This window comes from Harpegnathos saltator, unplaced genomic scaffold (assembly GCF_003227715.2).
Source record: "Harpegnathos saltator strain DR-91 unplaced genomic scaffold, Hsal_v8.6 scaffold114, whole genome shotgun sequence".
Lineage (NCBI taxonomy): Eukaryota > Metazoa > Arthropoda > Insecta > Hymenoptera > Formicidae > Harpegnathos > Harpegnathos saltator.
In genome coordinates this window covers 190,683-215,208 of record NW_020229889.1, presented here as the reverse complement: position 1 = coordinate 215,208, position 24,526 = coordinate 190,683, and the positions used below count along the sequence as shown (strand labels likewise).

The 24,526-nt window shown below is 45.3% G+C and overlaps 1 protein-coding gene across 7 annotated transcripts in view; it reads right to left on the bottom strand.

Moving 5' to 3' along the window:
* pum (pumilio) overlaps window positions 1–24,526 on the bottom strand; it is a 92,061-nt gene that overhangs the window by 63,431 nt on the left and 4,104 nt on the right. For 5 of the 7 annotated variants that reach the window (XM_011136995.3, XM_011136994.3, XM_025301759.1 and 2 more), the window contains 5 exons: window positions 10,812–10,944; window positions 7,654–7,765; window positions 7,453–7,552; window positions 7,048–7,178; window positions 3,958–4,366 (listed from right to left, as the gene is read on the bottom strand). In XM_011136995.3, the coding sequence (XP_011135297.2) occupies window positions 3,958–4,366; window positions 7,048–7,178; window positions 7,453–7,552; window positions 7,654–7,765; window positions 10,812–10,944 (885 nt within the window). Of the gene's footprint in view, window positions 1–3,957; window positions 4,367–7,047; window positions 7,179–7,452; window positions 7,553–7,653; window positions 7,766–10,811; window positions 10,945–15,394; window positions 15,636–20,584; window positions 21,007–24,526 lie in introns of those variants that run through there. The other 2 variants (XM_011136997.3, XM_019840284.2) reach the window with 2 other exon arrangements.

Genomic DNA, 24,526 nt, shown 5'->3' with positions numbered 1-24,526 from the left:
AGGAACACGGTCCGTCATTCGACGACGCAATCTGTGAAAATTTGCGAGCGAAAAGCCGCAAAGCGGGGGGGGAGTCATGTAACCGGGGAACATGGTTTGGTAGTGCTCTCCCCCCCCTCCTTTCTCCGCGTCGGGAAAGAGATTGTAACCTTCAAGCGATGATACAAATTGGATTTCATCGGGACAGGAAGTCATTGCACCTTATGCTGAATGGGCAGCGAGTCAACAACCCGTTGTCTCTCTATCTTTCTCTTGTCCCCTCCCCTTCCTCCTTCACTCACTCTTCTCTCTTCTCTTGCTTTTCCTCTCTACTCCCTATTTTCCCTTCTCTCTTCTTTTTCCGCTATTCGAACGAGAAACGAGGAGAACCCGTGTGTGTTTGAGGGAGAAAAAGGAAAACCCGACAGGAGAGACGGAAAGAGAAAAAGAAAGAAATCGGGGACAAGAGGAGAAGGAGGAAGAGGAGGAGAAACAGGCGGTGGAATAGCGAAGGAGTGAGCAGGAGAGAAGGAGAGGTCTGGAAATAATTTCACGCATCGGGGAGCAGAGCGCGCTCGCGTAATAACGCGATCGGAAGTAAACGAGTCTCACGCGTGCACGCACTTTTCGTACTGACACGTGTGCGTGCTTACGTGCGTGTGCCTTCCTGGCTCTTCCAGAGACTGTAGGTTCATGTAGGTGCCGTGCACCAACAGTCGGTCGAACGACGACGTGCTGCTTTGGTAAAAGCTCGTGAAAACATGCGCACATAACGCGTTCTGTTTTTATATTTATATGAACAGCGCGCGCAAGACAGACAGACAGAGGGAGAGCGAGCGAGAGAGAGAGAGAGAGAGAGAGAGAGAGAGAGAGAGAGAGAGAGAGAGAGAGAGAAAGAGAGAGAACCGCGTGACAAGAGCGGTAGTGAAATCGATGAGCGTTACGAAAACCTATATGCGTTGACGAAGGGAGGAGAGGCTCTCTTGAAAATCAACCTTTCTCCCGTCCTTTTTCTTTTTCATCGGTCATGGTGCGCGATGTACATACGTATGTATATACGTAGACAGATAAATAGAGTGAAATCGCCGGAAAATTCCGAAATGCACGGCACATTTGATCGCACGCCGATGGAAACCGAGGGGGGAAATTACATCGAATCACGGAGGGCAATAGGACATTAGAACACGCGGAGAATTTGCAACATGAACGCGCATCGTTCGGATTTTTTCTCGGGTCGTTAGCCCTCTCACGCACGTTGCATCTTTCCTCCTGATGACTTAATAATTCAGGATAAAAATAGAGAGAGATAAAAATAGAGAGAGAGAGAGAGAGAGAGAGAGATTTGCATTAGCTACAAATTAATTTCAATATGCAGCAAGCGATTTCGTGGCGATCGAACGTGGACATGGTCGAGCGTGCGAAAATGCGACGAGATTTTAATGCATCGTAGAGCAGGATCGGTCGCGAGATGGACCGACGAGATGAGATAAAGACAACATCCTCAACACGGCCGCCGGTCTACTCGAGTCGCTCATATATACGTACATACACGAATTTCGCTATTCTCGCGCGGAAACTGCCGTCGCGACTCCTCTCTCTCTCTCTCTCTCTCTCTCTCTCTCTCTCTCTCTCTCTCTCTCTCTCTCTCTCTCTCTCTCTCTCTCTCTCTCTCTCTCTTGGGAACAATGGTCAACCGGGGTGCTCATTTCCCATAGACGGGAAAGCGTGAGCGAGCGAGCGACGCGTATACCTATGTCGTTCTCTTCATTCGCGGTTCTCTTCTGTCGATTCCTCGTCGACGCGAAGCAAAATCTTTCTCTCCCTCTCTCTTTCTCCAGTATTTCCCATATTTCAAAAAGAACGTCCGCCGCTCTACAAATACGTTCATACGTGATTCCGTTATTGAGGGAAAAGAAATCAGTCGTGCGCTCAGAAAGCATTTTCGCGAAAGGCACGTGACGAATTCGCGGGAAATGCATGCTTCAAATTTATGTCAGCTCGAGAACGCTCATCTAGCGAGTACAGCCGAGAAAAATTCAGAACCTACCTACGTACTTTGAGTTAAACGGAGAGTTCCAAAAATTCTAGTGAAAGACTCTAGGAAACGGCAGACGCGCAGGAAAAGGAACTCTGATGTTACAGAGTGTTTTGTTTTGTTTTGTTCAATTTCCTCTTCCTTGTCGCAAGATATTCGCGCTATCGTGACCCGAGAGACTTAAAGAATCGAAAAATGTCGAGGTTTAGCTTGCTTCTATCGACATCATCATCACAAGCGTAATTAAACGCCTAGAGAACAAAACACGAAGAATACATCCAACAACTTACAGTCGAAGCGTTATCGATGGCCAAAAAGATATTCAAAAGACGGTCAAAAGTCATCTTATAGTGAGGTGAGGTGAGAAAATGATTGGCATTTGTGTTAATAATCGCAATCGCGACTCTTGCGAAAATTCGCAGTTTTGTTCACCGAGCGCGATCGCATTCTCAAAGTGTCAAATTTTCCCGACTTTACCGTCTTGTTCTTGGAGTCGATATACTCTTCCGCCGCGTTTCTTCGCGTGAAAAGTATGAAACGAGAGTCGCCGCTTTTACTTATGCCGACGTGGCCAAATATGAATAGCTGAGGAAACGCAGGAACGCGCCGACCGGGCCGACCGGGTATACCGATATATTGCTGTTCTATTTTCTGGATAGGACTCGAAGTAGACACGTCGAGAGGAGCTGTCACTCAGTGATTTATACGTTCGTCCGCGGCGAACGAAGCGCGAGGCCGCGCTGCTTGCGCGCTTCTTCTCTTTAAAGCCGCGCACAGGTCGCAGGCTATTATCGATACGAGGACCGCTTGATGCATGAGGCGGAATATAAAAAGAAAAAAGATACCATGCGCTCGAGAATACGCGATCAAGGCCGCGCGCAGTGGTATCTTTATTGCGTTCGTTGCGGCCGAAAATATAATAAGCAATCGAAGAGTTTCTGTTTGGTCAAAATGTTCTTTACGATCTATCTCGATTTTCATATCGTTCGTAGTCCTCAAATAAGCAATGCGGTCAAATAACATTCTACTACTTAAAACTCATACTAGATACGTAGTGACGCATCTCATTAGAAATGTTTTTTGATATGTTTCTCGAAATGCTTGTTGTCGTCGTATCGATTGTATGTTATTGAATGTATGTTGGATTATTATTAAAAAGATTGTACATATCGAATCAAATATATAATCGAACAAGATAAAACTGGAGAAAAATGAACCTTAGAAACTTACTTATTTCCTTCCGTGACTTCGTTCAATGCTAAATTATATCAGATAGAAAAAAACACTTTGCTCCATCAATTAAGTGACCAAAAAAGTTTGTGCGGTTTTTGCTTGAGTTCGATGCAATGAGTTGCCGAATCTTGTTGAGAGTTATCGAGTTGCTTTGTGTCTCTTGGTGGTTTGTGGTTTCACCTTTTTAAAATGTCTATTAAATCTAGTGTAATTCGAGCATATTTGCTTTATGAATTTAAACTCGAGTCAAAAGCTACACAAGCATGTTGTAAGGTATGTGTAGCACTTGAGGAGATGTGCTAAAAGACGGACTGCACAAAAGTGCGATTTAAAAAATTTTCTCCTGGCGATGAATCACTTGAAGATGCACCACTACGTTCAGAAAGATCCTCCGTTATTGATAACGAAGAGTTATCGATTATTTGTTCACACATCAATTATATTGTTCATACATCAGTTATATTATATACAGCACTTATTCATACATCAATGATAACATTTTTTTTTTAAATCTTTGCTCTTGTTTATTTTTTAATATATATAAAACCGCACGAACCTTTTTGGTTACCTAATATTTAACGTGCTCCTTTCGACATTGTTATTATTATTATTATTGTTATTATGTCGTAGCATTGAGATAGATCGTTCATAACATTTTTATGTCTCACTTGAACGGAGTTATGACCAATGTGTACAAAAGCAAGACTCACCTGTACGTCAAAGTGCGTAGTGGTGTCCTGAGGTTGTGGAGGACCCTGCTGCTGCTGCTGCTGCTGCTGCTGTTGCTGCTGCTGCTGCTGTTGTTGCTGCTGCTGCTGCTGCTGCTGCGAAGGAGGTGGTCCTTGCGGAGGTGGAGGTGCCTGGGCGCCAAACAGCTGCGCGGCTGCGTGCGAATGTGGATGTTGCAGATGATGAGCCGGCGGTGCCTGATGATGTTGCAGATGATGCGGTGGTGCCGGTGCGAATGCCGCCATAAAATGTTCCTCGCTACCGACCACATCAACGCCGGGCTTCAACAGCACGACGCCACCGCCGCCGGTGCTCACCGCCAATGTGGCAGCTGCATTCTTTTGAAACTCTTCCTCCCCCGGTGAGGGTTGACGGCTACCGGGTGTGCGACTGCAATGAGAACGAAGAGGTCAGTTACAAGATGAATCATGATTTACTCAACTGTCGGAAGTTAAACATAAAGACAATCGACGAAATAAAAATGCTAATTAGTTTTTATTTGGGAAAAATTGCCGATACTTTATAAGTATATTTAATATTTTATCTTAAAATTTATATTTCACATTGGCACGTATTGTAAAAATCGTTTTTGCTTTACGCATGTTATATGATTATCATACCAAATGATGATTACCAGAATAGCTTACATATCGAATAAAAAACGTTTTGAATCTGTGAATCTATAAATATATAATATTCTTTTATCATAATATAATTTCTGGTTTTACTGATAAACAAGTTATAAATCTTTATCGAGTAAATAACTTATGTTCGTTTAGAGAATGTTTAATCATCATATTCTCTGTCTATTCACCGCTTGTAATTACACACAACGAGACAATAAGATACTTCACGGTTCCAAGCGAAGAAGTCCATTGCGAAGCCTATACGTGAGTGAGCGCAGGAGTCGTATTTTTATTTTCTATATAAAGAAACTGACGTGATTTTCCTCTGCGATTGCAAATGAGTATTGTAAATGTCAGGGACCTCTCGTTCCGAATGACGAATATGCATAATTCCCAAGTCGGCGCGCGAGAGAAAAATCTGCTCCAAGCCCTCAATAATTCGCGCATTCCCTTTTCTCTCGCGTATGTCATGGAATATATAGCTATATCTCGAGCGTATTAACAATCCGCTTACATAGAAGAAAAAAAAAAAAAGAAAAAAGAAAAGCGTATGAAAAACCGGTTAACTGTATTGTCATCGCGTGCGCAGTATACATCATAATGGCAGAGTTGGAGAAGCAATATTGGCTTAACCGATCTCGTGAATAATAGCATGTAAAAAAAGCGTGCGCGCACGCTCGTATTCCACGTATACGCAATCGGCCGTTCGCCGTCATGACGGTGCCGCGTTTTGCATAATAGCAAATGTGCGCGCAATAGGACGCAATCCGCGGGTCGTTGTCGAGACAACCCGTGTAACCGATCTCGCGCGAGAAAGGAAAGCGGCGACGCTCGCCGTTCAGGAAAGAACGAGAGAAAGAGAAAGAGACAGAAAAGCCAAGCTGGCGGAGAGAACGCGGTCATCAACCGATGAGTTAATATCATTATGATAATGACGCGAGGAACAATCGTAATGGCTATCTTATTACCTGTGACGCGCTTTCGTGCTCGCCCGTCACAATCATGTCCCATTGACTTTGACTGGAGAGTCGAAGCATTATTACCTACAACTTATCCCTCGAAGAGAATGCGAAGAAACGTGCGCTAACCGAGTACAAAGAGAAATGGCCGCCGTTGAGCGACACCGTCGGTAACGTTACTCGCTGCCGAAGCGTGCCGCTGTCGCGGCTGGTTAGATGGCGCGACGTTGTTGGAAAATCAAGCGAGAGAAGCTGTCGCGTCGCGAAAGGAAATAGGAGAGGAGAACGCGATGTCATCGGCCGCGCATAGGTATGCCCTTGACAGCACGCACGCGCGCGCGCGCGCGCGCGCACGCACGCACGCACGCACGCACGCACGCACGCACGCACGCACGCACGCACGCACGCACGCACGCACGCACGCACGCACGCACGCACGCACGCACGCACGCACGCACGCACGCACGCACGCACGCACGCACGCACGCACGCACGCACGCACGCACGCACCGCACGCACGCACGCACGCACGCACGCACGCACGCACGCACGCACGCACGCACGCACGCACGCACGCACGCACGCACGCACGCACGCACGCACGCACGCACGCACGCACGCACGCACGCACGCACGCACGCACGCACGCACGCACGCACGCACGCACGCACGCACGCACGCACGCACGCACGCACGCACGCACGCACGCACGCACGCACGCACGCACGCACGCACGCACGCACGCACGCACGCACGCACGCAGGCCAGTAGCAGCTATCGCTATTATGCTATTTCGCCGTGCTATTTCGCGGACATATAACATATAAAAACTTATCAAATAAAAAATAATACGCGACCAAGAAACTACACACGTTTTGTTCATTACGTGCACTGCCGCCCCCCTCTCTCTTTCTCTCATCGAGCTCACGTATATACAATTGCTTAATTATATGAGTTACAAATCTCCGATCCTGACTTCTATAAAGTAAAGATATCTATGTAAAATAACGACGATTCGATTCGGTGTATACACCCCACCCAAGCATCGAATAAATTTTCATTCGGTTCAATGATTTCACGTTTAATATCGTCTTATTTTTTAACGGAACTATATTTTATATATTTTGAACTGTATTTTATATCTGTTAAACTTGATTTTATTTCACGGAAACGACGATAAATCGCCATTACGTAAACTACAATCGATTCCAAAGGGATCTTTAGAAACGAAAAGTAAATGAGAGCGATAGTCTATGCTGCTTATTAATCGCATGTGTGTGTTTATATATATATAATTCTAGATATTAAAATGTTCAACATACAACGATCAAGAGTCTTTCCTGGAAGAAAGTAAGTTGCGTCTTGAAATATTAAAATCCGTATATAAAGTATGCGCGATACACTTTTGGACATATTGTATGTAACATTTTCTATGCCGCCTGATACTAAGTAACTTAATCGGCAAGATGAATTTCGTTGTACTCACTTGAATCCTTTGTCGTCGTCCAGACCGTTTTGAGACGCCAATCCGTTACCTTGTGGTCCATTGTCATCTTTTGAATTGTCAAAGGGGCTCGCCGAACCTTTTTCTTTTTCTTTCTTGTCTGCATCGGTGTTCTACACGCAAAGAAACCAAGATACAGCGATACAGCAATGCAATATACATAGCGGCGTACAAAGTCTTTCAAAGGTGTTGTTTTGCAATTTGTCACACAAGTCGAATATCGTCTGGAAACTTGTGCATATAGTGATAATACATGCGATGAAGATTATTTGCGCGATTAGATGTTGTCTCAATATCTAAATATCTTAATTCAAGAGCAAGAGTTTTAACTATGCGTATATTAAACGAGAAAGCAATTAATATAAAAGTATCATGGGCATTACTCACCAATCTCAGGGAGACCATTCGTGGTTCCAATTCTTTCGGCGTAGTGGGACTCGATCCAAGAACATATTCGACCATCTTGACTCCCAAACCACCTGTTTCACTGCAAGAGAGAAAACACGCGCGTTATAACGTCGTCACTAGAAAAGCGACACGCAAAACCTAGACTGATGAAAAGGATATGTTACAAAAATGTCAACGAACCTGCTCCTGGGGCTGAGTACTGTTCCGACTTCTGATGCCTGATGATGGTATCCTGTTCCGACACCCACGCGTCTACCAGTGCCCATAGAAATTGGCTGTGACACCGCATGATCTGAAAAGAATCGTATATGTATATATTTGACGCTGCATATTTGATCGCTAAACACGCTACGATTTTTGTACAGTGTTCGAATCGATATTTGGAGATACATCTTAAAGTCATCATAGTCACTCGTTATATTAATTCAACAACGTATAAGTATACATTTTTAGGGGGGAGGTAATATTTTCTCTTTATTATGAGAAGATGTAACGATTCCTCCCCCCCCTCTCTCTCTTCCGACAAGTCTAAGTCAATACAAGAGAAGATCAATAGACACAAATATATACGTAACAACGTACCATCTCTCGTGATAGAATTCGTATCGCAGGAGAATAATTCTTTTGTACGATTCTTACGCACCAACGTACATTTTTTATGCCATCAGCCAATTATTTCGCTGTCGCGTTTATTATATTTCTCTTGTTACATCTTGTCGTTCTATGAAGATTTCATCGACACGCGAATAATGCGAAGATTGCGATCGGCAGTCGCGCGATGTTGACTATGGACGTGTTAAATTACTGAAAATTTCCTACCTTTGTCACTACACATTAATACACGTGTGCATAATTCAATCTACAACGTGTTTCATATTCGTGAGTGAAAACAAACCTCGTCATGATAGTTGTGATCGCGATTTACTATTTTATTATTCTACTTTAATCTACGAAGTCATAATTCAACACGACTACGACGAAGAGATAAAAGTCGTAAAAAAGTTTCTACTTTCAAATCATTCTAAATCCGTATCCTCGGAAAAATGAAATACGCGCGTTCATGAAGCTGTCACGATGGCTTATTCGGAGGAACGTACGCGAGAGCTTCGTACAAATCTTCGCTTCATGTCTAACTCAAGATTCTCGTATCGCGCGACGAAATGAACTCAATGTAACGGAAGATCTTTTGGAAGGCACGTATCTCTATCGAAGATGATTCTAATCTAAAGCGAATCTCGTTCATGAGTATTGTGATTAAAAAGATAACATATTTCCGGATAATTGGTTGGTTGATTGGTTAACTGATTGGTCGGTCGGTCGGTCGGTCGGTCGGTCGGTCGGTCGGTCGGTCGGTCGGTCGGTCGGTCGGTCGGTCGGTCGGTCGGTCGGTCGATTCGTCGGTCGGATGGACGGTTTATTGATGGGTTGGTTGGTTGATCGGTCGATCGATCGATCGGTTGGTCGGTCGGTCGGTCGGTCGGGGTGTTCACTAACGACATTTACTTGTTTGGGGTGGATCAGTAGATACGACCCTGGGCATTGGGACGTTGCTCCCACCGCCACCGCTGATGCCGGGCGTCTGTCGCCATAGCAACAGCCGCGTTGCACCCATCGCGGTGACGCACATACGATCGCGACCACCGCACACCGAAGCCGATACCGACGCCGTCGTGAGGAATCAGGTGTTTCGCGAGCACCCCGTACATACTAGACACATCGCGAGCACACCTTGACAATCGTTCTGAAGGATCCTTTTTCTTTTTCTTCAAGATCTATAAGTACTTGGGCATACCTCAACTTCGCTTTGGAGCCTATGTGACAGAGTTGGTCTGGACGAGGTGGGTGGGAAAGACAAGACAGAGGAAACAACAGGAAACGAAGAGGAAGGAGGCAAGACGCGACAGTAGACAGTGAAAATAATACCGGGCGATGTGATTCAGAGAATAGCGATGCTGCGATTTGATAGTTGTCATTAATTGTCGTTATGTATTTTCTCTTCTTTTAAAACAAAAACGATGTCGAGGATCGTGACTAGCGGTCTAATTTTTCGCGTTACGATCAAAATGGTTAAAAATGTCGAAATTGAAAAATAAAAATGATAATTACCGTAAAATACGACGAATGTAACGGTAAAATTACTGGTAACTCATTTCGCGATGATCGTTGTGAAGATTGAATAATTTCGCCGGATAACGGATAGGAATGTTTTACGAGACCGAGTCTTCGTTGTACAACGCGAATTCGCCGGGCTTTCTAACGTCTGTGACGACTGAATGGCTTTTGGTAATCGGACGCTACGACTTACATATGAGAACACGTAAATCTACACGACTACGAGCCTGCAGGTTTGTATACTCGAGCGACTTAAGCTGTATATTATACGTATTCCTGCTACGTTACGGATGTTACGCTCATATAGTATATATATGACAGAAATGAATTAACATAACATTAACCACGATATATGATTGTACGACGAATATGAATATTAACTTGTTGCGGCTATTTTCTTCACTTTCATCGACGATCTAAGAAAATATTTAATCGCGTCGTTTATTTTTTTTACATTTCTCGCCATTGTTTTTAACGCTGAAAATATCTTTGCAAACATTCTCGTGTCCTGACATCAAAGTAACCGAAATCTATTTGCTATTTTCGTAAAAAAAAAAAAAAATCTTCACTATTCCATGGAAGAAAAATGGTAGGGAAGCAAAGCGGGTAAAAAGATGGAGTCATATTGCGCTCCGAAAAAAATGAGGATCTCCTTCGGAGAAGTAATGCAAAAGCGCAGAGTGATGAATCATAAGGAACGCTTTTCTCTTCGATAGCGACTTCGATATCGTATACTCCAAAGTACCAAACGAGTATTATGCGATGTGAGGAAAACAACTACCGGCGATAAATGGGCGATGGGTGACAATCGACAACATATTTTGAAAGTGAGTCATTTTTTACAAAGAGTTTGTAAGAGAATTTTGATAAGAAAGGTTTCAACAAGTTGCTCTTACACGTTTTTGTTCGTCGTCACTCACACCGCGTGGCTCTCCATGAGCACTTTATTCCTTTTAAAAATATTATAAGCGCTGATTTGTGATAAGCGCGCCTCGGCACATCGCACGTCGTCGTTGCTTACGTATACACGCGACCGTTAGCTGTTTACCTCTCGTATTTATCTGACTCCGGTTTCGATTATCTCATCCGAGAACGAGGCCGCGCTCGAGTTTCACACAAGCGCGCATACGCATTTCGCCGCCGACCGGTCTGTGCGCGACTGAGAAATGCCGCTGAAGCCACGAGCGCGTGCATCGCCACGTTCGAGACAACAATGTTGATCGTACCTGATGTGCTCCAGGTGGAATCCCGCCACATCTGGTGGTCGCCCAAGTGAAGTATCCCACCGCCTTTCACACCCCCCTCGTCCTTGGAGCCGCCATCGTCCACGCCCCAGAGTTTTTTCGCCGAGGGAGCGATCTGAAAATGCGAAGAAAGGAAAGAGTTATGAGAACAGGCTCATAAGTCGCGACAGAAAAGTCGGTGAACACACACTTTTCGGAGGGAGTTCGCGCGTGCTGTGTGTTGACACGAAACTCCCCTCAGGAGCACTCTCTTCTCTACCTTCCTACCTTCCTACCTTCCTACCTCTCTCTCTCTCTCTCTCTCTCTCTCTCTCTCTCTCTCCCTCTCTGTGTGTGTGTCGCTTTCACTCACAGAGGCGCGACCCCTCCCCTCTCTCTCTCTCGTGTACAAAGCGAAGAGATAAAAGGGAACGGACGATGTGTGTGTTCGCATTAGAAAATTAAAAGCAGACTTTACGAGATTAATGATTTCGTGATGCAGCGCCTTTAGCGCGCGCGTTGACGCAAGTCGCGACGAAATTCAGTGTCTCGACGAGCACGATATATAATCAACGACAACGCGTCCCACTGACCCATTACACCACCCACCTGTGTCTTCGAAAAATGTATTTATAACGCATGGTATTTCAGCGCGCAGATATTGTATCTCGCGGATGCGGGACCAATTACGTGACCAATAGAATCAATGATTTTGCAAATGCAAATGAACGAACGAACGCGCATCGTTGGCATAACGTTATTATAACCGAGAATGTTATTGAAATCGAAAGACGAATCTTCGCGGAGTTCAGAGTCGCTAAATAAATAAATATAACATTATTTACTATCAATACCTTCGTGGCGGACTTTACGTTCGGTCGAACGTCTTTGTTTTCCCAATGTTTCCCGCCAGTGTAAATAATAAAAATAAATAATAATAAAAATAAATAATCATCAGGTTGCTGAAATCCGACGAACAAAAAGACGATTCATATACTCCCCCCCCTCTCTCTCTCTCTTGTGATTCACCACAAGAGAATCGCGACAGCGAGTTGAGGAATATGGCAGGTTGCAGCGGACCAGAGTCTTTCGCTAACGCCCAAGTATGTTCCGCGAGGGAGAAAAGCGCTAATTTGAGTCTTCGCGAAGTCTTTTCCAGCTCGGTAAATCTCCGCATGATACTCTCTTCGCACTTACTGTATGTAAAAATTATCACGTATCAGCGGCAGTCCTGAAAAGTACCGACACGCCCGTTTCCCCGTTCCTTTCACGCAATAAATCCCGCGGCATGAAATATTTTTAACACGCGATCTACGTGCGAACATTCGAATCGCGACCTGAACATACCGCGCGACACTGATCCCCGACCTCGCCTAACTCGAGGTTAGTGACGTAATCTCCACGAAAGTAGGGATGGAAGGGGGAAGTGGTCTCGCGCGCGGATCGTAGGATTTTAGGTGTGTGGCGGCGAATGGAACGTACGCGACGAAGAGTTCAAAGTCACGATGTATCAACCCATACTGAGAAACACTGATGGATAGAGAGAAATAGAGAAAGGGGAGAGATGGTCGCGGATCGACGAAATTTTCTGTTCGAATTAAAATCCAAATAAAATTTGTTGAAGCGAATGTTAGTCGACCTAACAAATCATACAAATTATCGTGATGAGTGATTAAATGATTCAACAAGCGTGATTACATCGACAAGATAGAGATACAATCATCAATACAATTTGTCGTTACGACACGCGACGACGTGTAATTTGCTCGACGAAAATACAACATTAGTTCGAACGAGATCGATTTTGTATCCGAGATCCCTGGCCCGCTCTTTCCTTTCTCTATATACTCGCGCTTGTGATGCATGAATCGCGACAATTGTTTCGCTTTTTACAGGTTCCGCAAAATTCTTTCTCCTCTCTCTTTTTCTCAAGCTGTGGATTTTTAAGTAGAATTAAAAAAAGGAATAATTTTATATGTGAGAAATAATCATTGAGACAGCGAGTTATTCCGAATGGAGAGAGTTCCCGTGCCCATAACTTTTCGCCACTAACGCGCTTCTTAACGATTTTGTGGAATTAATACGACAATTTATACGACAATTGTCCCATCGAAATCAACGAATCGATGTCGAAAACTCGAGACAACTCAGACTCAACAAGTTTTACTAGCTTAGAAAACTGGTCAGATGTCCTCGTCACACGGCAAAGGGAAAGGACGCGGACAGCAGCGGCGATTCGCGCGCGCCAACGAATCGGAAAGCGAATCTTCTTTTCGGCCTTGTCATTGAACAACATTATTCAACGGTGGATTTGTTGTTTAAGCGAGCTTAACGACAACGAGAGAGGAAGGTCGCGAGAGTTTATACGTACACACGCATACTCATCACACTTGTTTTTCTTTCGTGAGCATCGCAACGATCGACAAATGTCATTTTAAAAACGACCGCGATAATATCGCTGTTTTTAGGCGAATTTTCCATTTCGCGATCGAAAAGAATTAAGCCGGAATTAGCGGGAAAATTTGCAGCGCGATTTTGTTCGCCGAGAACTCAGCCGGTTCTTCCGGGTTCCTTCAATGAAGGAGAAATCGCCCGAGTTTCCCCGGTACTTTTTCAGAAAGGTGACAGCCGGTCGAAGAAACAACCGGGCCAGCTGAGCACATCGGATCGCTCTATCGTCCTCTCGCGTGCAAACGGTGTGTGTGTGTGTGTAAAAAAGAGAGGGAGAGGGAGAGAGGGAAAGAGAGACAGATATGGTGCAGAGGACGAGGTGGATCTCTGTTTAAAGATTCGACAATGTAAAGGCAAGAGCGTGAAAAGGGTGAAGCTCGGTCAGCCAAAGGCGATATACGTTGTGAGTATCGATCGCAGCCCGCTAGCCGTCGGAGATGCTTTCGTACATCAAACGCGACCGTAGAGAAAGGGAAAGGAGGCGGAGGGAGAAAAAATAAAGAAGAGAATAAAGTCCACTTTGCGCCGTGATCGTACGTGATCACAGAGCGATTTGCATCTTCTAAAAGGTGAACTATTGCAACGGAATGACTACCGTTGATTTCCGCGTAATACGAAATAGGCTGCTAAACGCAGGGTGACTGGGGTACATACACTATATCCTCCCATCCTTCCTTACTGCCTCTTTCGATTATCTGACTTGGCTACCAAATGAAGATAGCGACAGTATTTTCCATCTCTCTATTTCTCCCTCTCCTCTAAGCCGGCCGGCGATAACGCTTTTAGCCCGGAGCAACCTGGGAGAAGAGAGAAATAGATGGAAATAGAGAGGGAACAGGAAAATGGAGGGAAAAAAACACGTGCGAGCGAAAAAGTTGCGCTGACGATACGTTGATCTTCCTCTCGTGTATCATGTTGCCCCCTGTCGTTACACGACGAACGACCGAGGATTTTTAGCCGTTCCGTTGAGAGAAGTGACCTCGCTTAGGACAATCTGCATGTCGAGAGAAGAGGAATCGCGAGATATCTCTTTGTCACGGTTGAAAGAGGCGGAGTGCGTACGCTCGGAGGGAGAGAGAGAGAGGGAGAGAGAGAGAGAGAAAGAGGGGGGGGAGAGAGAGAGAGAGAGAGAGAGAGAGAGAGAGAGAGAGAGAGAGATGAAACGTTGAAAATACAATTTCAAATAAATCTCAACGAAGAAGTTTTCGCGAGATATTTTTACTTATTAAATTTTTATTACAGAAACAACTTGATCGATACCGTTCAATGTTAAAGAAAAGATTCAGGAGATTAACGAGAAGGATTTATAAAAACATTACTGTATGTAAAATAAAATCATTCCAGTCCCTTCAAAACATCTTTCTCGCGATTCTGTCGTATCCTGATCTTCATGCCGACAAACAAGCGAAGCGGAAGGCTCTAGTATGCGGAAAATCACGTTTATCTTTTGCGACTCTGAGACAGAAATCGCGCGTATGTAGTGTCGCAGGCTATATCGATCTCGACCATTTCTTCAAGTCGAGAGTGTTTTCACGGATAAGCAACCGTGAAAAACGTTAGTCTCGTCACTGTTCGCCATTTTTCTGCTTCTTCCAGAGATACTCAAAATAATATGTTTACACACAACTACAGCTATTTCTACGTATCACATTACATACTCGTATTCCGGTTGTACTCTCCGTATCTCGATTTTACCTGATGTAAACGCGTTTCGTTGGTTACCTTTTACGTGGAAAATGGAGGACAGGCAAACATAAAGTCGCGCGCGCGCGCCAAGGATCGAAACTACAAGATTGGAATTTAGGCCTCAGTCCATTTTTCCAATTTCCAATCAACCAATAGCGCATAGTTTAAAAATAGCCTCGCGCGACACCGACGAACGATACGTTATACAAGAGAAAAAGCAACGCGTTTTTCATCCTCGATACTCTGCAACACGTTCGTCCCGTCTCTGCTGGGTGGGTGGGTGGGTGGGTGTGTGTGTGTGTGTATGCGTGTATGTTGCATGATGCACGAGTGTATGAATAAATTTCAATACTACGTTAGTGTAGATACATGCGCGCGCGCGCACACACACACACACATTTCAACAAAAAGATCAAAAATATTTCGTGTTTAGACGCCAAACGACTCACCACCCCGCATGTCCGGGTGCTTGATCGAGCAGAAATTACGGAGCAACATGTAGCCCGGCATAGCCTCGTCCGACATATTTGCTCTCGCGAGAGATCGCGTCTCAGCGAGGCGACTCGCGGCAAACTTCGTCGCATTCGCGCATCCAATCGTAGAGTTCGCCGTTGATCGCCGTTGATTTATCTCGATCTATCTCGTCGATAGCGTCGATTGCGCTAGTTCGAGACACTTCGAAAGTCAAAGTCTCGGACCCGAGAGCTCTAGCTACGAAGGAGCGAGCGAATGAAGAGCGAAGAAACGAAGCGCTAGATACACAAGCGCCGCTCGAAACTTCCTCCTCATCGGCAGCACTCATCGGCTCATCGCCTCGCCTAACCTCCAAATGACTCGCGCGCGCGCGCGCTCTGCTCTTCTCTCACTCATGCTGCTCACCTCCCTTCCTTGTCCTCATCGCACTCCCACGAGACGATGACGACGTTCCGCGCGCGCCGTCGAGCAGAAGCGGCGTGCGCGGAGCGGCGTGGACGTTGTTAAACTGCCACGGGGCCACCGACCCCTCCGCCCCGGAGCCCTCGGCCGCGGGTCACGGCCACTGTCCTCTACTCTACAGGCGGCGGCGGCAGCGGCGAATCGGTTGCACGAGAGAAGACGTGGGTCTCGCGCTCTATGGGTCAATACGCACACGCGGCACACGCACCACGTGTACGCGCACGCACGACGAACGTACGACGGTGCATGCGTCATATATGTACTCCGACCGACGGACGGACGGACGGACGGACGGGTGATCGAGCTCGATCCATCGCCACCATCGCCACCAAGGCTCACGTGTTGCGGCTATCTCGTACCACCCTATCGTATTCGTTTGTTCGCCCGATCAAACAACCTAGGATCAAACCAGAATTCCGCGACTGGCTAACGCGCGAGGTTAGGACCTACAGCTCGCGCGACCATGACTCTGAGCTCTGAGCTAACCCTAACCGCCCTAACCTCAATGAGGACAAAGATTAAAAATCGGTGGGAACAATTCGTATGTATCGCGAAGGAGAAATCAAATAAATGTACAGACAGAATGCGACGAGGAACCTCCGCATGTGTCCCCCGAATGTGTCAGAAATGATTTCGGAAAATATCTGAGAGACTTTTTACTTACTCGTAATGTTTGTGCATAGCGCAGGCGTGCTTCGTGTGTGTGTGTGTGTGTGTATGCGTGCGCTGTTTCAGCGGCCAAATAACGCCAAGTTTACGGTATAAAAATAATTATCCGTATAGTAAAAAGTAAATAGATCGAATGAACGAACGAGCGAGCGAGCGAGCGAGCGAGCGATTTACGCACGATCGTCGCTGTAATCATCATCCACGCATAACCATCTCCATAACTGCATGATTCAACGTTGTACGTTGAACCTATCATTGTTTATAACGCCTAATTAAAACCTGACGGCTGACCTAGCGCCTAACACGAGAGCCTCGATTTTAACCCCTCACGCTTTGCGAATTTTTTGCGCGACGTTGACAGTTTACTCATAAATATTGTCAGGCCGAGTGAAACGAGTCCGTTCATCAACGGCCGCTTGTCATTGTTTCTGTCATTTTATTTGTATTCGGCGCAATTTTATCGTTACTGCCGACTGAAGACTGACATGTGTACAGCTGAATGCTAAAATTCCAACGAAAGACTAACGAATTTGACATCCGGAGAACGAAACGTTAAATCAGAATTCAGAACGCGATCGAGACAGCGAAATATGAAGCGAAACGTGAACCGAGAATCGTCAGTCGGATCATTGGATCTGGATTAGAGGTTGAAGATGGTTAATCAATTGCAAATTAGAATTTAACGAATAATCCAATTGAGTAATAACAAATAAAGATAACGTAATAATTTAATAGTCTAATATTTTAACAATAATGAAACTGCAATTTAACAATTGTTTTTAGACCTTTTCTGACCCAACTGTCATCAAGTTCCACAACATTCAATTTACTCCATATGTAATAAATATCTGATCCGACACAGATTTAACGTGTACTGTAAACAATCCCACGCAAAGGTAGACCCGTTCCGAAACGTCAAAGATGATTTTGAAGAGCGCGCCTACTACAGAGCTTCGTGCTCTGTGAGCCCAGCAGTGTGAGAATCACCCTGAATGACGACGAAGTTTAACGGCGCCGAAAAAGAAAATATCCACGGTAAAAATAAGCTTCGGACTCCATCGTACGAGCGAACGAGCGACTGTCAGGTCTGTAACCGTCGTTATAGTTTCGAGACACTACGAAGGAAAAGAAAAAAAGTATCTCTCTCCGCATAACGACGATGGGGAATTTACAGGCAGATAAGGAGAGCAAAGTACCGAGTGAACTCCACGGATGCACCGGTGCTGCAGTTATGACGACGGGGGGGGGGGAGTCTCCATACGCATCGAATTCGCACAGATAACGAGAGAATAACGACGACGATGACGCGAATCACTTCTTCCCCCTCTTTCTCTCTCATCACCGAACTTCGAGTCGCCGAACTCGGTTAAAAGCGATTATCGATTACCGATACTGTTACGCACAAAGTTCAGTGACATGCGTCTACAACAATGCGATAAATGAACCTTTTCGTGCGATCATTGACGTGCGCGTACATGCGCGTTTGCGAGAGAGACAGAGACAGAGACAGAGACAGAGACAGAGACAGAGACAGAGACAGAGACAGAGACAGAGAGAGAGAGAGAGAGAGAGAGAGAGAGAGAGAGAGAGAGAGAGAGAGAGAGAGAGAGAGAGAGAGAGAGAGAGAGAGAGAGAGAGAGAGAGAGAGCAAAGGAAATTTTTCCAACGCGTGTCAAATATTGCGCAGCTGTTTTCTGTTTTGTTTATTTTGTTTTTTCCTTCGATAAAAAGCGCGTGCTTCGACGATTGAAAGCGACGAAGTAGAGTCACAACTCGCGAGTTTGAATGCCGACGGAGATACGCGTACAAATAATGTACAAATATGCTTTCTCCACGATAATGCACGAATATACACACGCGCGCGCGCGCGTGCGCGAGATATACATTGTTGTCCTGCAGCATTAAAAATTCTCGAGATATAATTATACGAATTATATACGAGTCCATTTCGGGTCAAATGTTCAGTGACGTGTGAATTTTGCAAGCGTGAACCCGCGATTGGTGAGGCGTGAACCTCGAGTTGTCTCGCGAATTGAAACGTTGATTATTTCCCGGCCCGAACTCGGTTCCCGATCCAGTAAAACCCGATCGAAAAAGTTCGCCCAGCCTCTCGAAATGCTCTCGGTGCACGAGTCTCCAATGCACTCGAATTCCATGCAGTCCCCCGCCCCCAGCCGTTCCAGATAAGAACGCGGGAAGAAACAGTTACGAAACAATGTAATCGGAGAGTAACACTGATCTTGTGTAATGCTTATCAGACATAAGTTTCCTTTCGCGCGTAACGTAACAGCTGACTACGCGCAACTGTCAGTAACAAGTGTTCTGACGTCATATATGGACGAAGACTACGTCACAAAAGAAAATTCGTACGGGATGAGCAATGTCCGTTTGCCTATTGTTCTCATTTTTGTTTCTCGCATCCCGCTTCCCTTGACTTTTCGTGCACCTTTCAATTTTCCGTACTTTCGAGTGACCTCATCACGGTGCATTTCTTTCTAAACGAATCGTCAAAATTCTGGCCCTCCTCGAATGATGATGAGACGTTTGTGTTTTTTTAAATATATTTCAGCATGCGACAAATATACGATAACACATGACATATTACGATGACATATTTATATATTTATATCTACTGTTATTAATGTATAAAAAAACTCATTTATATATATATATATATGTATATATATGTGTGTGTGTGTGTGTGTGTGTACACACACACACACACACACACACACACACACACATAGTTATGTCCGCGCGCACCACTGCGAGTTCGAGATATCGATGTGCACATTGCTCTCGATGTGTGTATCAATATTAAACTCTCGCTTAACGTTGCAGAAATATAAAAAGTTAATAAATATTATGTTCACTCATGTATCTTAACAATTCAGACAATGGTCATTATTCTTTCCGCTGAGTAAGATTTTCAAATTTCTCTCCTGTAGCTATCCCTCCGACAATTAATACTAATACGTATACCTGAGATTTTAACGATCTCTCGTAATCTCTCAACGTAACACTATGAGGCCGAGTAAATGGAATAAGGTTATTAAAGTACAAGGAAGATATATATCGTTGAGTAACTGACCAGCCTGTGTTTTGATTTATCGCAATCTTTCACTCTCGTGTCGAAGAGTGATGGGGGAAGAAAAACACGTTGTAAGTCGGGCTAAAGCGAGGAAATCGAGGAAATGAATACCACGTTACTTCGAGAAAAGACGTGAGATGCTTTTAGAAGAGATAATGTCAAAGTGTAAGTGGAGATGTGGCAAAGGGTTGCTACGATGAGACCACTTGAGTAGATAAAAGTTTGAGAAAATCAGATCGATAAGCGTGTGTCACAGAATAAAGCGTTCCAAAGAACGACGCACGCTCCGAGACGAGAACGTGTCTCGACTTCCGGCGACGACGAATCACGCGCAACCCAGCAGCGAAAGTGAAAGCACGAGATCAATTTGAGAAAAGCCGAACAACAGCGATCGAAACTGCTGGCATTTCTGAAATCGCGCGAAATATCGCCACGACGGGCGAGTCACGTTTAACCGCATGGTTCACAATTCGTCCGATAAAAGGTTGCTAAAAAGCGTGGAGCGTGGAGTCAGGTCGTGGTACGATGCACAAAGAGCACGCAAGAGTACGCACATTAGAAGCGTGCTTTCTCATCGTACGCACTGGTCACACTGGTCGCGCGATGAACATAACCTATACACGTCGTCGCTAATGATGGCTCGAGCCGCAGGCGACGACAAGGATCGACGCGCCTAGCACCGAGACACGAGGGAGGCGAGGCTAAACCAGGCTTAGGCTAGGCCGAGCCGAGTTAACCTAGGCTAGACTGAACTGAGCTAAACGATGCGGCGGCGGCGGCGGCAACGTGTAGCGGCGCGTCGTGAGAAACGCGGGTGCGGTTCGGAGCGCGGCGATCGAACCTTCGTCGCGCGTCAATGAGGACGTCAACGCGCGACAACCATGACGAAAAAAAAACGCGACGGTTGTTGCGCGAATTCCAAAGAGCAAACAAACAACGATACCATATCGGCTCCCAGGTCCTTCATATCGCAGTAGAGAAACAGATCCCCCGGTGGTTTCATCCAGTCGCCTGTGTTTGCACCCGCCCCCTGACTGTACCCTATTCCGAAACTCTCCACCGTCTCCAAGGTCGTCGTGGCGTCGTCGGCGCGGTGCGTCGTCACCTCCGAGAGATAGCGTGATACCGTTAACCCCGTGATACGGCGCGTACGTACAACCAAAGTACACCAGCAACAACGACAACGACGACGACGTCGTCGACGACGACGACGACAGCGGCGACGGCGACACGCGGCAACACTTTTTTCTCCTCTTCCTTCTCACACGCGGCGCACTGTTATACCCGGCGAATCGGTGGCCGGCAATCGATGGGGATACGACGACGACGACGGCGGCGGCAGCGGCGGCGGTGGTGGTGGTAGTGGTGGCGGTGGTGGCGTCGGTGTTGGCGTCACCAACCCCCGTCGCGGCGCGCTGAAGGCGGCGGCGATCGTCGTCGACGACGGCGACGAATGCACGACGACCAACGAAATCACACAAACACAAGGATGATGATGATGATGATGATGATGATGATGATGATGATGATGATGATGATGATGATGTCGTCGTCGTCGTCGTCGTCGTCGTCGTCGTCGTCGTCGTCGGCGCTACTCCACCCCCGAACGTCGTCGTCGCCTCGATTTTTCGACACGTCTCTCGTCCCTTTTGTTTCTTGTTTGCGCACGAGTTGACTCGACGATGCACCTTTTCACTCTCTTTCTCACTCTTCTCTCTGTATCATGCAGCAAAGCCGCGCGCGAATAACGTTATACCACCGCGAGTCAACAATGCAAATCGTGGCGCGAGCGCAACACGCACACGACACACCAGAGCTAGTGTCACCTCCACACTTGATGTGTATACATATACATGTGTATCAAGCCACAGAAGTACGCACCAGCAGACACGTATACACACCACCCGTCGCACGCACGCGCGATACACACGCGTGAATTGGAGACCGACACACGCTCGCACGAGGGGACACTAACGAAGAGCGAGGGACACGACGAAAGGAGAGACAAACGGAGGGAAGGCGAAGCCAACAGTGAGAGAAGAGCAGAGCAGAGCAGAGCACAGAAGAGAAGAGAGGAGAGGAGAGGGAGTGGGGAGGGGGGAGAGAGAAAAGCGTTCTGTCAAACACACTTCGTTGCTGCTTCGACACTTCCGATACACTTCCTCTGTTGCTCGACACGATATCCCTGTACTCTACTTCTCTCTCTCTCTCTCTCCCTCTCCTTTTCCACACTACTGGGACTATTGTTACTGGTTACTACCAACAGCACATCACCTCTTCCTCCTTTCTCCTCTCGCGCGCACACTGTACACACTCTAGATTTACTAGCTCACGCGGGACACTGTCGCGCGTTTTATTTACAGAGGGAGCGAGTCGGGCTGCGATTCGAATTGCTTTCGCGGCAATGCAGTCATCACGTCCATCTGAACATATCGCGCGGGACGTGTGGTCGCGTTCTTACTCTCGGCAAATCTTTCTTAGGGATGTGCTTCGTCGTTCGTGCGCGAATTCTCGCTGCAAAGGTTGTCTTGTCTTGTCTCGTTTCGTCTCGTTTCGTTTCTCGTTCGCTCGTTCTCGTCGTCCTGTTCCTTTTCCTTTCACCTTTATCACTCTCTCTCTCGTCCCTCGCTACCACACGCCACGAATTTTCCGTCGCACACCGGGCTACACGCTTCGTCCGACGAAGACTGCGCTTCAAACCGAAACAAAGAACGACGCTCTTGAGAGTGGCGCCGCAAGCGGTTCCTTTGCTAAGCTGCCGGCATGACGCCACATGCGGACGCGACGCCGTCACCGTCACTTTTCGACGATTGGTCGAAAATTCAAAAGCCAGCTTCACCACACAGTCTTATTAATAAATCTGAGAAAAAGGGTACTATGTGTGTGATGTTTCTCTATGATGTTTGAACCGCGATCGAAAAGTACGAACGCAAGTCCTGACTTACTGATCTAGCAAGTTGTACATTCCTCCCGACTTCGACAAAAATTTGTTTATCTCATTCAAAATTTCTCGATAAAACGCAGCTTATAGTTGTCATGTATTGACTTATGAATCAATGAATGAAGAGTCGAATCTTCCGATAAAATAACAAATAACAATCACAGTATCATCTAAAAACATCTAAACCAAGTCCTGTCCTACTACCAACACTCCACCTATTTTCTATATTTTCTAGAAAAAGTTACGAGAATTTTGAAATAAATTGTAAATGATTTTCTGAGATTTCGGGACGATATTTCAGCAACTCCATGCACCGAACATTTTTTTACTCAAATATGAGTTCTAACGTCTTTTTTGTGAATAGATAAAAAGATGACGTTAGACCGCCTACCTGAATCCAATTTTTCCAATAGAGCCATAAATTCTTTCTAATATAAATTTCTTTTTATTTCAAATTACACTAGAGAAGTCAACAAACAAATTCCAAGAAACGTGATAACGTAACAAATAGATTGGAAATAAATCGATTTAAGAAAGAAAACATTCTCAATATCTCCGATCGTTTTAATATATATTTCTCTTTCGTCATTGTAATTCTCGGTCATTAAGAGAGGTATCGGCCACTGCCAATAAGGTTATAAAATATATGAAAGATTGTTCGCTCCTGGTTTCAGTGAAATGAAACGAAATGGACGCGCAATAATCGCGACGTTGGGAGATTTACTACGCGAGCACGCTATGCATGCGCGCGCGCGCGCACACACACACACACACACGCACGCAATAAAAGCAGCCGTCAAGCGTGATATAAAATTTTTCAGGCATAATTCAATGGTGACGTCGTTTACCGCGGAATATTTTATACACGCGGGGTAAAAATATGATACAGCTGCGACAAATAAAATATGAGATCCCGGTATCGGGAACAGCAGATCACTTATTCACGAATTCAAGTCAGTAGTTACCTTTGGCTGCATTATTGAACAAAAAGGTAAGAAATACGAGTAAATATATTCAAATTGGGGTAACATTTATCTCTTTGATGAAATCCGGTATTAATCTGCACCATCTGCGGGAATAATTGTCTTAGCTACTATTAATATCACCATGTCACATAGTCAAATTAATATAATCGCGATAAGACTAAACACGGTGAGTCGTACTGTTTACTTTGTAACATTTAATCATAGCCTTAAATCATCAGTTTGAATTACGGATAAGTGTTTCTGTGACGGATAAGGCCGTCGTGCAATTATATTAATTAATAAGTGTACAAAGCATCGTCGCCACTGTTAGTCCTATTTTCCGACAAAAGGGAAGAGAGAGAGAGAGAGAGAGAGAGAGAGAGAGAGAGAGAGAGAGAGAGAGAGAGAGAGAGAGAGAGAGAGAGAGAGAGAGAGAGAGAGAGAGAGAGAGAGTCTTTTGATCTCTGATAATAAAAATATATCTCGTATTATTAATTATCATCATTAAAAATGTTCTTACGAATATAAATCCTCAATTAAAATTCTATTAATCTTATTGCTTTTTTTAGTAAGATCGTTTAGAACCAGACAGAATGCACAAAAATCCTTTAATCCAGTACAACAAAATATTCATTTCGATTATGAGTGACTCCTCTAACGACAAAGGTCATCGTTAGAAGTGACGAACGAAGATCCACCCGTTAAATGACCGAATTATGACCTCGACACGATTTCATCATAAAGGCCCACGCATGAAAGTTCAGGTTTTGTATCGGATTTATTGTTAATCGTGCGAAAGCATGAGATCCACATAGTCGCAGCTTTGTCGTCATACTTTCAAAGAAAATACGGCGACCGTGGTGAGAGTAAAATTTTTATACATAAGTCAAAAAGCGTTACAATAATGATAGTAATCTCGTGCTCTCCACGCATAATTTCTGACAAATAAGTCATAAATTTGAGAACTACAATTACACTC